The sequence below is a fragment of the Etheostoma spectabile genome, chromosome 6 (assembly GCF_008692095.1).
Source record: "Etheostoma spectabile isolate EspeVRDwgs_2016 chromosome 6, UIUC_Espe_1.0, whole genome shotgun sequence".
Classification (NCBI taxonomy): Eukaryota; Metazoa; Chordata; class Actinopteri; order Perciformes; family Percidae; genus Etheostoma; species Etheostoma spectabile.
In genome coordinates, this window is record NC_045738.1 from 4,445,955 (window position 1) to 4,462,770 (window position 16,816).

The 16,816-nt window shown below is 42.1% G+C and overlaps 2 protein-coding genes across 9 annotated transcripts in view; both read right to left on the reverse strand.

Moving 5' to 3' along the window:
* The window catches only part of mal2 (mal, T cell differentiation protein 2), an 871,414-nt gene that overhangs the window by 810,627 nt on the left and 43,971 nt on the right, over nucleotides 1-16,816 (reverse strand). The window lies entirely within an intron of this gene.
* Nucleotides 1-16,816, reverse strand: part of LOC116690844 (protein MTSS 1) — a 60,562-nt gene that overhangs the window by 8,442 nt on the left and 35,304 nt on the right. For 5 of the 8 annotated variants that reach the window (XM_032518041.1, XM_032518038.1, XM_032518037.1 and 2 more), the window contains exons 5-10: nucleotides 15,964-16,055; nucleotides 15,603-15,677; nucleotides 12,925-12,936; nucleotides 2,011-2,168; nucleotides 1,593-1,700; nucleotides 1,310-1,407 (exon numbers count right to left, since the gene is read on the reverse strand). In XM_032518041.1, coding sequence (XP_032373932.1) covers nucleotides 1,310-1,407; nucleotides 1,593-1,700; nucleotides 2,011-2,168; nucleotides 12,925-12,936; nucleotides 15,603-15,677; nucleotides 15,964-16,055 — 543 coding nt within the window. The remainder of the gene's footprint in view (nucleotides 1-1,309; nucleotides 1,408-1,592; nucleotides 1,701-2,010; nucleotides 2,169-12,924; nucleotides 12,937-15,602; nucleotides 15,678-15,963; nucleotides 16,056-16,816) is intronic. The other 3 variants (XM_032518039.1, XM_032518042.1, XM_032518036.1) reach the window with 1 other exon arrangement.

The window sequence follows — 16,816 nt, forward strand, 5'->3', positions numbered from 1 at the left end:
AATGAAGGCAGGGGATTGGGGAGAGACAGGGTGGGAAACTATTAACACAGCACACCAAGATGCAGCAGGCAGTGACTGAGGCCAAATCCAGTCAAAACAAACCAACTTAAAAGGCGTGAAATCAAAATGACAATAATTACAGGCAGGAAAATCACAGGATTTCTTGCCTATGGGGATATTCACACAAAACACTAATGAAAAGTGAACAACAGCATAAACACTGGGTCTAATAACTATGTGAATTGAGACTTGAAAGCAATAATCTGAATGTCTGAAGAGGACATCAAAATGGCATCTTGCAAAACCTGTACTATGAGAAATACATAAAAAATGTACCAAATCATGTGCAAAATTAATAAAATGCACAAAACCAAGGCAAAACCTCTACCTAGTTTAAGCTTCTAGTAGTAAAAAAAACAGTGACAATTATAAATTGCAAAGCAAGAAAAAAAAAACTAGCTTGTTATGGAAGGAAACCATTAAACTGCTCCTCTATAGCGGGTTTAAATGGTTTTAGAGTCTGGAAGTCCTTCAAACATTCTCATCATGACAATCACAGAAAACCCACAAACCCCAAAATAACAGTGTAGTTACAAGATTTTAACAGGGCAAATGCAAAGCAATTCACAACCCAGGGACCACATTTCAATCTTTAAACCACAACAGTTCAGGAAAAATCATTGGGAGATGCACAAAAAGCAGGGAGGACAGATGGTAGAAAACAGAAGTCTGAACAGCTACAAAACAAAACGTGTACTGTTTGGTTCATTATTTAAAAGTTCCCTACTTTTACTTTGAAAAAGTAGGGCCACTTAAACTGCATTTGTCAGTAAAGTGACGAATGAACAATTATCACTAGCAAAGAGGAGATGAAGCAGAGATACAAAGAAACTAAGAATTTGCAAACTACTCCATATTGACCACTGGGTGGCAGACATAGATTGGGCAACGCAAAAGCTTTTCTCCGCGTCCTTGTTCCCTACTGCATTACACTGATACTGATGTAAGCTGTCTCCATAACCATTGAAAGGGTCTACAGGACTAATTTGCAGATTTAAGTAGATACTATGTGTATACATGTCCTCCTATAATATAATCTCTTACTAGACTAAAAATATAGACACTGTATACAGTTTTCAACTCCTCATTCCTCAGTTCATGGAAATGGGTGAAAATAATAACTGGACATTATTTTCAAGCACACTGGGGGCACAAAAAGTGTTTAAGGTTACAGAGGGTAAATGTTTACTTTAAAGACAAAGTCTCTCTTTCACTTATTTATGCCTAGGAGTCTGCTGTCGCAACCTACCTGCACATGCTAGACTTCCTGGACATAGTGGTGCTGGGGGATGAGGGTGGCGTTTGATATGACCAACTGTAGTCTGAGCCCTTAAGGTCCAGGATCACCTGAGAGGGAGGAAAATATTAGTCACTTGATCAGTGAAGAGGAATGGCACCAAACAAAGCTTTGTTTCTTCAACAGAACAGAAGAAAAATAAGTCACACAGGACAAAATTGGTATGTATTTTGACGGTGAGATAAAAAGTGGTTGATTAAGCACAGACTGTTGCATCTTTGATATTTTTCTTCACCTGTTCACTAGCAGCGGGCAGCGTGTGTGGGTCAGAGGTCAGGGCTTTAAGGTCATCAGAGATTGTCTGGAGATGGGTGACCTCTCCCAACATAGAAATCTCCTCATCCTAAAGAATAAACAGCAGAGAGAGAGCAAGAGAGAGAAAGTTGTAGAATTAACTCTCATACACAGTTTACACAACATTGAAAATAGTCCTCCTTAGATTAGCACTGGTAGTATAAAAAAGCTCTTTAATGATAGCCTGGAGAAAGAGTATACATGTATTAGAAGTGTGACAAAGTAAATGGTGTGAAAATGCATCTTTCCAGTCTGTGAGATTAAAAGAAAAAAAAAGACACTGTAGAGTGAGTTGACTTTCTGTTGTTCTCTGAGTGCTTCCTGAAGTCTAATTTCTCTTTCTCTCCCGCTGTACTCACCACTACAGGCCGCAGCATGGCTACGAAACAGCAGAACCTCTGTCTGTCCTCTATAAGAGCCTTCCTCAGGGCCTGTTTCTCGGTCTCTTCCAGCAGAATGTATTTATCACTGACATCCTGCATGGCGCTGTCCAACTGGGGTTGGAAATCACCACGACCTTAGAACACACAAAGAATGTACACATCACTAAAGGTATAATAACAACTCACAAGAAAAACACATGACTATGACTCTATTTACTACTTCACAATGTTTAAAAATCAAGGTACTGCGCTACATTTTACCATTAAACCTGATGGAAAATATTCTACCATTATCTTCCTCCACAACACAAATACAAAGAAGACTAGAGTTACTGTAACATGCATGGATAATCACAAACAATATGATCACGTAGAAATGAAAGAACATTTGGATTTTTTACTACTACGCTACATGTTAATCTTTTTATCGTGAACACTGTAATCTTCAGTGCTAGTATTTGAATGTCCCCACTACTTTTTGGCTATCATCTCAGCATGAAGGGCCACTCTTGTCACAGAAGTGTTTCCTGTCAGTTGTTTAGAGGTGGCGAAAAGGTTATCTACTTTAGGCCATCTGTTGCTCTACTTGGACTTCAATCCATTATGCAGAGATAGTAAAAAAGAGAGATTTGCTTTGACAAGCTCTCTGTTACTCTTCAAACACCTAAATTACAGAGTTTATAGACAGGGTTAAGAGAGAGAGAGAGCATCTATCTGCTTACACAACATATGATGTTGTTGTTGTTGTAATATGCTGTTTGAATATGCATATGTAAATCCAAGAATGTCTTCGGGCAATTACAGTCCCAAGGTGATCCTGCTGTTCAGCATTGTGTTATGCTGCATATGTATAAGTGCGTGTGTGCGTGGTTAGATGCATTTCTGTTGGTGAGTGTGCAATTATAAGAGAAGATACCCTAAAGCCGAAACAAGCCCACTGGAGCTCTCTAAGGGGGCAGGAAGGCTGGCGACTGCCCTAGCTGACATGCAGTGGGCCTCAAAGGCATTATCTAATACACTTTGGAAACACACCCAACCAAACACACACACACCACACCCACACACACACACACACACACACACACACACCAACACACACCACACACCACACACACACACACCACACACACACCACACCACACACACACACACACACACACAACCACACCCACACACAACCACAACCTTGATACATCAAAAGGTTAAACCAAAGTGAACAAAATCTGTGGTCGGTCTGTCTGTTCTTGTGTCTGGGCAAGATAACAAACATGGCATTTTACATGGCCTAAATAATGCAAATCACTTGTAAAGAAAACGGCTAGAGTTACACAGGCAAATCATATTCATCTCACATGTAAATCATAAGGATGCATGCTTTCCTTTCTGATGTGTCAGTGCAGTACATACATTTTGTTGATCAAGCATGTGGGGAGCTCGGTCCATTGCTTTATCTCTCCGCCAGTTAACTTGAACACAATTAAAATGCCAATTAACAATGGCGCACACACACACACACACACACACACACACACACACACACACACACACACACACACACACACACACACACACACACACACACACACACACACACACACACACACAAACACACAAACACACACACACACACACACACACACACACACACACACACACACACACAAAATGGAAAAGCACCAAATAGAAACACTTACTGTCATTATGCACAACAGCTGGCATTACTAACTAAATATTTTAATCATTCAAGTGCAGTGTGAATGTTGATATAGGGTGAAGGTCAAGTATAATTCCTCACTATACATTGTTGTGAATTTAGGACAATGTTTGTACCCAAAGTGAGAAGAATGCTGATATGACATTGGACTGTTTTTTCAATTCTAGGCAAGATTTAGTCTAATGTAGCCGCCTAAAAGTTTCAACCAAAATACCAACAGTTATTGTCATACTTTTTGATTTTTGATGATTTGAACATTTTGATGACATGGTAAAATTGTAAAGGACTAACATTTGTAGCTATACGGCAACTTTTCAAGTATACTAACACCACAATTATGAGTCCTGTGTAGGGAGTCCTTAGCCCTTAATGGTTGTTGACAAACTTAGTTTCCATATGGAGGGAATCCATTTACCCAGCTTGGTTTGGTGGCTGTAACACTGAGAGGAATGTGAGTTACGTGTGTGTTTATGACGGTTCTTCCTATATTACACTATGGAGAAACAAAATGGAGAAGATGGACTGTAGAAAATCCAAATTGCATTTCAATCCAAACGTCATTTTTGAGCAGACAAGAATACAGTTACATTGTAAGGTTTTGTGGAGCACTGGTGTATGACTGAGTCTGAGAGGGCTAGACAGGGCTCAGTCATTGGTCAGGTTTCTACTGCAGGACCAAACTCATTATTGTTTACCCACCCAGTAATGCTATACTGTGAGTTACGTGTCATTAAGAAATATTTCTCTCACATCACAGCCATGTTTTCATTAACTCCGCTTAAGATTAATAAACAACAGTTTAAACTTAAGGCCTTAGTTGGCTAGTCTGACTCCACCCTAATACATACTTCTGCTAAATTTTCATTTTCCTTCAGTACTCGGCCTCGGTTTGCGGTATATTCGCGGGTTTTCTGCGACCAAATATTCGGCGGTCCAATCAGCGAACAGAAGGAGTGGCTGAGAATGATGACGTTGAGGTTTGGTAACCTTCGGTGAAATCTGTAGCCTACTAATGAGCGGCGGAGAAATATGCAAGCGAAGCCATGCGGTCCGTTGCGACAATGCTGCCAAATATCCAGAAGTGTGAGCCTGACCAAGAACAATCTTCGCTGAGTTTTGTCGGTGGCCATGATGTTGTGGCCCTCCTCCCCCAAGGGGTTTGGGAAAAGTTGGATTTTCCAGCTCGGTCCGTTAGTGGTGAAGTAGCTGGCTAAGGCAAATGCTAACGATGCTAAGCCGACGTCACGACCAAACGCTAGCTATTGGTTATGGCACATCCAGAGAGGCTCTGGGCAGATGCAAATAGTTTTAAACTTCAACAGTGTACCCGGAAGAAAGTTAACACTTGTCAATGGAGAGTGGCCAGACTCTACAAATGAAAAGTACGAGAGTCTGGTAGGACCAGGATATTAGTTGGCCTCAATATACTGTAGAAAAGTAGCTTTTCAAATCAAGTCAGCGAGGAAGCATATTGTATTCTGGTTTTCTCCCACAAGTTCAAATCTTGGCAGACTGTATTCTCAACATAACCACTGTGGGTTTGGAAAGACACTACTTTAAGTTGAGGCACTTTGTCTGAGACAGATGAAAAGCCAAATAATTTCCTTGTTGCTGTTTTGGTAGTGTCCATGAGTATCTTGCGTTGTGCTTCACATTATCACAATCAGTGTCATAATTACTTCCTTGTGTACTTCTGTTAAAAGCTGACCCATTAAAAAGCACCTTATCCCTTCATTTAATTACATGAAAAAGTTTAAATCAAGCAAGCAAACAGATTTGATGGTGGCTGACTGAGTAATATTTGAGTTTAAAAGTGAATCCCAAGGCCATTAATTCCCAACTTGCATACACTAGTGATACTAGCTCACGTGGAAACTGACCATGAAGAGTGACTATTATAAAATACTTTCAACTAACTACACAAACTGAAAAACATGTTTAATATTCAACCAAATGCCATTGTTATTACTCAATCAGCTTGAGGCAGACATGAGTATTGATGTAAAAGACAGAATTGTAGGGACAGAGGGGGTTGAGCACACACAAACATAAGATGTCAACTTGTGGTAAGCAGAGGGGTTATTAGTGCTGAACTGTACACATTCCACGTCTCTTTGCCATAACTTCTGCATCTGTGCTTGTGCAACTATGTGAATTACAAGGTCCTAATTGCTACTTCCTCCTTTCTTCAACCACAGACAAACATTGAGGTTCATTAAAGGTCAATGGACACTGACTGCACTGTAAACAAAGGACAATTAGTGATTGTGACAAGTAATGTAGACTGAAGGATGACTAAGCGATGATATACTGTAGATGTCCTGTGGGTACATCTGTTAATTGAACCAACACACGGAAGAGAAGTTTTGAAATGGTGCACACAAAATACTGTACAGCACGTGTAAAGTAGATGATTTTGTGATTCACCATTTATTAGATTTCAATTTTTTTTTGACATTTTCAGTCTATGCTTCCTGCTTCATTTTCAGTCTATGCTTCCTGCTTCTTACAGTGCAGACGCTTTGCTGCTTGCTCCTGCTTCTGCTTGCATATTTTTGCTGAATGTTGCTGAAATTGTGCTTTCTCTGAGAAACTATGAGCAGCGCTCTTGGACACTTCAAAAACACTGGACTATACATTTTTGTAGACATAGTGGCTATTGCCATATTTTAAAAATTTTCTCGCGTGAGCGTGGCCTACCAATAGTCAAGCCTTTCCTACAGTGATTGTAGCAAAGCTAATTAGCAGCAAGATGCCTCCTTTCTCCTAGAATACTACTACAAACTCCTTCAGAAGATTGCACTTCTGGAAACCAAGGTTCACCTCTAGAAGTGAACGTGGAGTTAACGGATCTTGTGGAAATGACACCACTTTACCATGGACCCATAACAATGGACAGAAGTATGCTAACACACGGCAATTAGCACCAACAAGACTACAAAGAAACGAGGGTGGAACTGGTAATAACCACAAGTGGCGGTCCTCCCTGGAACTCGTCTGTCGGGCGAGCACTAAGAGTAAATCTATCTTCCTGGGAAATGGAGGACACGACGGGGACCCGGGCACAGCGCCCGAGGTTTGATGATGATGGACCGTGCCTGCACTATCATCTGGGCAGAGCGCCTCTTCAACCCCTGTCCTAGTAGGACACAGCCGTGGACCAGCTGCAAAGGGAAAATAAGCAACAAATGCCCCCCCACAACCTGGTGTGCAACTGGATACAGTTTGCTCCTCTGCTGCCAGACGCTGGACAGTCATCTGATGACCGGAGCTCGTCTCATCACCACACAGCAGGGTAAGGACTGAGAGCAATTCAAAAAGTAAAAGCTAAACCTGGGCCTCAAACCCTGATTGTGGTGACCTGCTGTAAAAGATTTAAAAAACAGTAAAAACACCAAAATACTATGTTTTCCCAAAGACATGGTGTCTGACTTGACCCAAAAAATCCCAGATATCGTGGCAGCACACCCACTGTGAAGAACATTATTCTGCATATAGGGTCAAATGATGTGTAAGCAACAGTCTGATTGCTGAAACTGGACTTTAGGAACTGCTGGACCAGTCCCCCCTAAGCGCAAATGTTTTATCAGTGGTCCTATACCGTCAGTCAGAAGAGGAATGAGAGATTCAGCCGACTGTTGGGACTAACAAAATGGCTTTCAACTGAATGATACCGTCCACTCCTGAAGTTCATGACAATTTAAACATTTCCTGGGACGAAGACATCTTTTTAAGCAGATAGACTTCCCTTAACAAGCCAGGAGTAAAGCTGTCACCTCTAATCTGCTTTACTTTCTGCGCTACACACTCTTGCTCCCTCTTGCCAATTCACAAAACAAAAGGAAGACACAACAAAGTGCGGCAGTGATCCAGCACAGCCCCCGCCTGTCAAGATTTGACCATGGAGAGCACAGAGAGCAAGACCGAAACCGTCCACTCCCCTTCACTCCCCCGACCATCACCCCTCAACCTTCACAACCCCCAACCTCTCCTCTGAGATTCACGCTGTCTCTACTGATGTCTCCTCCACACACCCTTTCCCTTATTTCCCCCATCAATTATGCACCCCTTCCTACCCCCATGGCTCAACCCCGCAAAAGTAAAACCCAACACCACTACCAGATGTCAGAAAACTCCTTCCCCCCAGACTGAAAGGACGCTTGTGTGCAAAATCTGGACAAGCTCTCTAGTGATAGGTTCCGGGCCTTGGCTGCAGGACTAGTGATACTAATGACTCTTTCAAGACAGCCCGGGCCCGTTGATTCAATTTCTTCTCAATTTCTGTTGTGATAGGTAATAGGAAAAGAGGTCGTCGCTGTGTCCCCTATCTGAATGCGCACAAGTGTAGCTCCCAAACCAACGGCACACGGAGCAAATGTCCGTCAACTACCGGTTCTCAGTGCATCTGTACTGACTCCGACATAGGTCTCTCGCGAGGATTACGAGGCAGCCTATACAAGAGACAGCCGTCGGGGCCTCGCTTCTCAAAAGAAAAAAATATATCCGAGCCCTTACGAGGGAAGGAAGAAAAGGCAAGGGACACTCACCAGGCTTATATGTGTTCCAAGAGTCAAAACAGGGGGAAGCAGGATGGGGGAGGACTAAGCACAACGAGAGGTACAAGTGCAGGTGGGCATAAAGAAAACCCATGTCTGAAAACCTGGGACAGACGAACAGCGAGCGGGCCGCAGAGGGTCTCTCGCCCCGACAGCGTGCTCAGTGTCGGGGGAGGGGAGGGAAAGGCGAGGAAGAGAAAGGGAGGGGGACGCCAGGGGGGGAAGGGAGCATTCGGCCACTGGAACGCAGAGGGGGGCGGAAATGGGGGGGCTGGGGAGAGGTGGCGCGGCATGAAAGCTGCCCGCAAGCGAGGGGGCGAAAGATCGACAGGGCCGGGACATACATCTGATAGCGAAAGAACGGGCTCAAGGCCGAGACCTGACAGTGCTAGGAAGGACGCAAGGGGGAGGCACGGGGGAACGGGCTGGGGCCGGGATCGGCATGAACTGGGGGGGGAGCGGGGGGGGGGGGGGAGGGGGATTGATGGGACAGGCAGGGGGGAAGGGTGCTAAAAAGAACGGGTAAACCCCCAGGACGGGGGAGGGGACAAACTACCTCGGTGCTGGACTCTTCATTCTGGGGCGTTTCGCTGGCTGGGGGGTGAGTGGGGGAGGTACGAGGTGGTGACGGACCGCAGCAGGGGAGTGCTGGCGCGCTGCGGCGACCCATCTGGGAGGGTGAGGGGGTGGGGCAGCACGCGGGCGGGAGGGGCGCCAAGGCGTGTAATCAGGTTTTCCAGAGGTGTGTGTGTGTGTGGTCTCGCGGGTGCGCAAGCTCAAGCCTTCCGGTGGTTCGGGAACTGCACTAGCTCTGTCCAAAAGGTCCACAAAGGCAGGTCTGGTCAAAACGGAAGCACGAAAACACCAGTGACCAAATTGACAGCGGTGCTCCTTCCACCGCTGTCTCGCGAGCCTAACCTGCGGCTATCAGTGAGCTTGTAGTAAAGTTTCAACTGGTACAACCCACCCCCATTACCAATGGATAGGGTTTATTGGCATTGCTTCTCTCGGGTCTTCCTGGCCGAAAGGGTGATGTGTTCGCTGGTAAGAAAGACGCCAGGGGAGAATGTCACTGGTGAGGGAACAGAAAAAGAGAGGGTGAGAAAGGAACGAAGTGGCGAAAACAAATCTCCTGTCCATTAACTCCTATAAGAGAGACTTCGCATTATAATTTGGAACTGAGGAATGCAAGAAGGTCCTTTCTCTGATATATCTCTGAAACAATAATAATTCCCGTGCTTGTTTGCTACGTTGATAGGTTAACAAACCCCCAGTACCAGTAGCATCTGAACTTTATCTACCAGGCCTGCAATGACTTTGCCTCCTTCTCAACGACAAAATTCAAAGATTGAGACAAACAGTCAGTGCCTCCATATCAAGTCCAGGATATGTGTTGTCACAGTGTTCAAGCAAAAATAGTTCCAATATGACAGAATGTCACACGATCACCATACACCGGGGACATTATTCACATCTGAACCTCGACCTGTTCCTGTGACTGTTCTATGATCTTCAACGGGACTTCAAAATGTTCCAATGTGCTGCGGATCCTACAGATGGAACACATCTCTCTCAGGTATCTTTCCACAGGCCCTGAAAACTGCAGTAATCAAGCCACTCTTAAAAAAGAACAATCTAGACAAGTCACTAATGAGCAACTAGGCCAATATCAAACCTTCCGTTAAGTAAATCATTGAAAAGAGTCTTTCAACAACTCAACCATCCACAGCAACAGTTTGTATACCTTCAGTCGGGTTTCCGACCACCCACCACAGCATGAAACGCGTCTTGTCAAGTCTTTAATGCATCCACCTTAACACGATAATGGCAAAATTCAATCTTAGTATTACTTGATCTCAGTGCTGCATTTGACACGGTCGACCATGACATACTACTAGACCGATTGGAAAACTGCGTTGGCCTTCTGGCTCAGTACTAAACTGGTTTGAATCCTACCTAAAGAATAGGATTACTTTGGTCTATAGGTAATTATGCACGCTAGCGTACAAATATGACGTGCGGAGTTCCGCAAGGCTCCTTCGGGGGCCTCTTCTGTTTAACATCTACATGCTTCCACTGGCTCAGATTATGGGAGAAAAACAAAATAATTACCATAGTTATGCGGACGACACACAAATTTACATAACCTTATCGCCAGGGGACTATAGTCCAACAAAAACTGACTAAGTGCATCGAACAAATTAACGGCTGGATGTGCCAGAACTTTCTGAAATTAAATGAAGGAAAAACTGAGGTGGTTGTTTTTGGAGCAAGAGAGAAACGATTAAAAGTCTGCGCTCAGCTTCAAACACAATGTAAAACAACAGACAAAGCCAGAACTCTGGTGTAGTCATGGACTCAGACCTGAACTTTAACAGCCACATTAAGACAATTACAAAGTCGCCTACTATCACTTTAAGAATATATCAAGGGTTAAGACTATGTGTCAACAGGATTTGGAAAAACTTGTCCATGCCTTTATCTTCAGTAGACTTACTACGGTAACGGGGTCTTTACAGGTCCCCTAAAAAATCAATCACACGCTGCAGCTGATTCAGAACGCTGCTGCTCGAGTCTCACTAAGCCAGAGACTGGATCACATCACTCCAGTTCTGAAGTCTTTACACTGGCTTCCTGTGTCTCAAAGAATTGATTTCAAAGTACTCTTGCAGTTATAAATCACTACGGTTTAGGTCCAAAATATATTGCTGATCTGCTACTACACTATGAACCCCCCACCTCTCAGGTCACTGGGACAGGTCTGCTTTCTGTCCCAGAGTCAAACTAAACAGGGTGAAGCAGCTTTCAGTTTCTATGCTCCTCATATCTGGAATAAACTCCCAGAAACCTGTAGATCGTGCTACTCTCAGTTTCTTTAAATCAAGGCTGAAGACCTTTCTATTTGATGCTGCCTTTCTTTAAATGACAATCATTTCTTAAATTTCTTATGCTGCCCTGTAATTTATTCTTGTGTTTTATGTTTCTCTTTGTTTTAACTGTCTATTCATGTGTTTTACCGTTTTAAATGCTTGTGATTTTTAACTGTTTTTACTTGTGTTTTATCTGTTTAACTGATTTTGTGTAAAGCACTTTGAATTGCCTTGGTTGCTGAAATGTGCTATACAAATAAAGCTGCCTTGCCTTGCCTTGCCTTTATTTTGACAGGACAGCTGAAGACATGAAAAGGGAGAGAAGGGGAATGACATGCAGCAAATGGCCGCAGGTCAGAGTCGAACCCGAGCCTGCTGCGTTCAGGAGCAAACCTCTATATATGGGTGCCTGCTCTACCAATTGACCTCTCCAGGCGGCCCCTTTTATTAGATTTTCTGTGTTGCACAATCTATTATTTATCAGAACGTTTTAGGTTAAAAACAATAAATCGAGCAGAAGTCTCATAAATCTAACTGATATTTTACAGGCTTACTTTTTTTTTTTTTTTTATTACCAAACTCAAATAGATGTATATGGTGGGGGTCTGCACAGTCTGCACAAATGTAGATACTGTGCACACACACACTGAAATGAGATTAGCTTCTTCAGCTTTCACATGACCGATGATTACATTAGGTTGCAGTCACAGGCTGTTACTTAGCAAGGCCGGGGTCTGAGGTCAGAAAAACACTCTCACAAGACACGTATAAATACATCAAATATACACTTGACAGACACAGACAGTGTTATTGCTGTGTGTAAATGGACAGCTCTTCCTTTAAGTAGCGTGACTAAACCTAGTAGCCCTTGATTTAAATGTTTGTGTGAATTTCTGTAGTACAGAGGTCACAGAGTTTACATACTTTTTGGGTTAAAGAGGTGCTTTTAGGTTAAGGAAAGATGGTTGCCAAACAAGATGAAATTATTTCCAGTTTATAGGAAACAAGGACAGTAATCAAGACAAAATGTGCATATGTGTGAGCAGAGCAAAGGAACATAAACTTGCCAGCATAAGGTGGACAACACAGTACAGATACAAATTAAAAAGGTAATTTGTAGACATTAATGTAACATTACAGAACTGGACCAGTAAAGCCACCCACTGAACAATTTCATGAGTACTTAGGCCCCTACCTCACCTGCTTTCCTCTCTTTCTTCTTCAGACCACAGCTGGTTTTTACTATCACTGTGATAATGGTTCATTGAAGACATTCTTTTTTCTATTTCAACTCTCAAGTGGGTCAGAGCAAAGGCTCAGTAAGCACACCTCTGTTTCTTGTTCAATTTCCTTTTCAAGAACACTACATTACTCCAGGTGCTCAACAAAAAAAGGCCTCTGACCCGGAACTGCAAACAGCAGTTCTGGGTCAGGAGAGGAGGAATAGGCAACAGTAAAAATGATAGATCCTGGTTTTCTGTACCCTGAAGTAAAAACCTATAGGGAAACACAGCTTCACAGGCGATTACATGCAGTATCCTAATGTGCCAATATGAAGCTGCAACATCAACAATAGCTGCCATATCTGTGGTGGAAAATTGAGCATGCCAATATTCACAGTAGCACCATCCAAACATATTTAATCTTTGCATTGATGGTAACTTCTTCACAATGCAACCAAAATGCTTGGTTAAGCATTACAGAGTAAGCAACAACCTGCACAGTGTATCTATTCCACAAACTGACTTACCTAGATTATCAGCTGCAGTGCAGCGTAAGGAGAAGGATGGTATCAGAACCACATGGGCACAGGGAGAGGAAAAAGATGCAAGTCAACTGAAAGAGTGCAAGCATTTAACACCAATGCATCACCTTAATGTGCAGTCTTGTACGTCTGGATGCCATGTTTTAAGCATTTGTATGCCTTAATATATCGCATAAGAGTAAGACAGGCTGAGCTTTACAGATGCGCCTGTCTCAAAGACATTAACCCTTTTTGGAAGGTCAAATACTACGAAAAGGTGATTGATTTCGGCAGTTGCATTAATTGCCACATTGTCAACTCAAAAACAAATGCCAAATATCCGCAGGTTTTGTTTTCTAAAGATGACGTTGTATCATCTGGTATTAAATGTATGCTTATATGTTAGCACATTAATACTAACAGATGACACAGAATGGAATTAAGATTACTGCTGCCTCACTGGGACGCTCCTCCATCGATCAGTGAACTCAAATACATCAAGACAACGTCTTTTAAAACAACAACATTTTACTGGACATGCTTTGTAATATAAAACAAAAAGGGGAGCAACGTGACGACAATCCCAGTGCTGACAAGTATGGTCTGTCTTGAGCTTATGCCAACAGTGTTTAATGATAATCAAAGGCATGCAAACGGCTGTAGGGGAAGGACACCAGTCTTAAAGGGACAGTTCACCCCCAAATCAAAAATACTATTTTTACTCTTACCTGTAGTGCTATTTTTATTTATCAATGTAGATTGGTGCGAGTTGCCCAGTGTTGGAGATATCAGCTGTACAGATGTCTGCCTTCTCTCAAATGTAATGGAACTACATGGCACTCGGCTTGTGGTGCTCAAAGCACTAAAAGAATACATTTGAAAAACTCAACAGCAATGTCTCCTTCCAAAAATCATGCGCTACTTACTCCAGATAATCCACAGACGTGGTTTTGAGCAGTTTCATGCAGGTACTATTTTCTTTCTACTGAAGTACACCCGCTAACCTCATCACCGCGCAGAAAGAAGCATACTCATGGACATAGAGAGGCTGGCGCTCGTGACATTGCGAGATGTAAACATGTAGGGGATGAATACGCTTATTTTTGCGATACGGTTGGCAGCTGTTCGGTAGAAATAAAGGATTTCCTACATGAACCTGCTCCCAACCAGGTCTGTGGATTATCTGGACTAACCGGGTCATGTTTTGTGGAAAAAGACACTGCTGTGGAGTTTTGAAAATGTGTTTTGGCGCTCTGAGAACAACAAGCCAAGGGCCATCTACTTTCATTATATTCCAGAGAAGGTGGACATCTCTACGAACAATATCTTACACTGGGCAGCTCACACGGAAACAATCTAGACTGATAAATACCACTACACGTAAGAGAAAAAAAAACGTATTTTAAATTTTGTGACTGTCCCTTAAAAAAGTGGTATTAGTAATCACTATGTGCAGCATTAGTTATATGCTAAAGTTACATCTAATGCATAGTAGGAGTAAGAATAACCATTGACCCCTTTTTTTTTATTACAAGTGTGTTGTAGTTTTGCCTAAACATCGGTTGACTGATTCAAACCTGAAACTATCAACATCCCCAAACATCTAATTCCTTTTTTGTGTATGGTATTTTTCTCTAGGTACTGTAGGTGAATGTGCTTGAAGAACCTGAGCCAAAAGAAATGCAGAGGGGAAAAGCTCGTACCCTCTCAGAGAGTGTTTACCAAGTAAGGTAATGTTTAGCCTCACTAGATCTGCACACATCTAATCAGTAAGAACAAACTCCTTCTACACGCATCACTGCTGTCTAATGAAAACGTCGTATATACAATTTGGACATTTTCCTATGTTAAATACAAGGTGGTAGTTGTTTCTACAACTGAACCCTTTCATGATTTCAATAATCAGACTTTTTCTACTAGTCCTGAATGTTGACTTCTTGCAGATAGAAATCTTTAATCCAGTACAGCATAAATCAAACTAAACTAAAAAACACTCCCAAAGCCCAGGTGCATACAGTAGAATTCAAATTAAACAAATTATAGCATTTTGAGTGAATCACCAGTACAAGTATAAGTTAAGTTGCTGGTATTTCTTCTTCTATCCCGATGTCCAAAAAATGAATTGCAAGATTCTCATAGAGGTCACTGAAAACCACATTCTTTACTCTGGCTTGTGATGGCATATATGGAAGAAAAAAATCACTGACTGAATTTCAAGAAGCCAAGCCCTTCCTTATTAATACATGTATATAGCTAATCCTTTACCAAGAAGGGTGTAAAAGACTCAGGTTCAATGATTCCTGATAAGGTTGCATACTAGTAGAGGATAACAAAACAATTTGACTTGTTTGCCTTCTAAGAACTGAATTTGAAGTAATTATCTGACAAAATGAATAATGTTTTGATAATGATATACAGTATTTCGCTGAGCTTAGCAGACAATGCCCCAAGATGTTGAGTGTGTGATCCCTGTACTTAGCTAAATTATATGCATGCACAATAAAGGTAATAGGCTAGTGTACAATGTGTAGTGTGACATTCTTCTGGTTTTCATACTCTAGGATAAAAATTTGACTAGTCTGTAGGGACATGATTTAGTACAAGATGCGTCTCCATCACTATGACTGCACGAAGCAGTGTTATTTTTGTTAATTCCCCCAACCTTAAAATATATATTTTTTTACCTTTCTTTGCTTTCTTCTGAAGTTTCAGAGTGTCCGAAGACTTCTTCTTTATTTCTTGCCGGGCTCTTTTATACTCTGGTTCAGATGGACAAGGTAAAAAAGTAAACTAACTGTGTGAAAACTAAGTGTTAAGGTACACATTTTCATACACCCAATACTATTCTATGGCACAGAAGAAGAAACATAAATGATATGAAAACCTGAATGTCAACTTAAGCTTTACATCAGAAAAAAACTGTATTAAAATATTGGCAATTTGCATTGCTTTAAGATATTGAAAGATGTATACTTATGTCAAAGTGATTTCTGGATCTGCATGTTGTGTTATTTTCTTGTATGTGATTACATTTCTTTGTCCTACCTTTAGCATGGTCCTTGTCCAAAGTATTGACTCCTCTTTTCCACTCCTCCATTTGTTCTTGTAGAGGGCTGATCAGACCCTCCAGGAAGGCCCTGCAAAACACCAGGATAGTTACTTTCAATCTGAAGTCATCTTGATAAGTTAAACCATTCAAAATATACTGTAAAATGAATTAAATTGAATTCAGCTAAAACACTAACTGTGTGTGTGTTTACAATTTTCATAAATGATGTGTACTTATTGACCAATGATAGAGCCCAAAAACCTATTTATAAAATGTTAAATACCAGACCTGCTCGGCGGGGGTTTGTCAGGTTATCTGTCACCTGATCATAAAGTAGCTGGCGGTCAGACATAAAAATCATTAGGTCTGGTTTGCCTTTCTGTCCTTACACTAAGGTCATGTCTGTCAATCATTAATAGGCAGAGAGAATTGTGAGAAAAACAGATACTGGGAGAAGAAAAGGTCCGCTTGTGTCTGACTGTGTCACAGGAGGAAGTGAGAAGCTTGTGCAGTCTTGTCTGTCAATCATTACCCAACTGTTTGCGTCTTGTATTTGAGATGTAGTTGTGAGTGTGTTGAAGAAGCTGTAAGTGTGAGAGGTAGGCAGCTGCAGGCTTACTGCATGAAACTAAAATTAGACTTCTCCCTCTTGCAGACATTTCTCAAAAAATGTGTGTGTGTGTCAGTGGGTGGGTAGTGACCAGAGCCCCCCATGTACAGCCCCTGCTATGGAGATCTAAGTGGAATCTCCACTGAAATGCCACCCAAAATTAAAGAACCCCTTGTCTGTGTAGGGTGTGTATGTTTGTGTGATTGAGGGAGAGAGAGTGTGTGTGTGTGTGTGTGTGT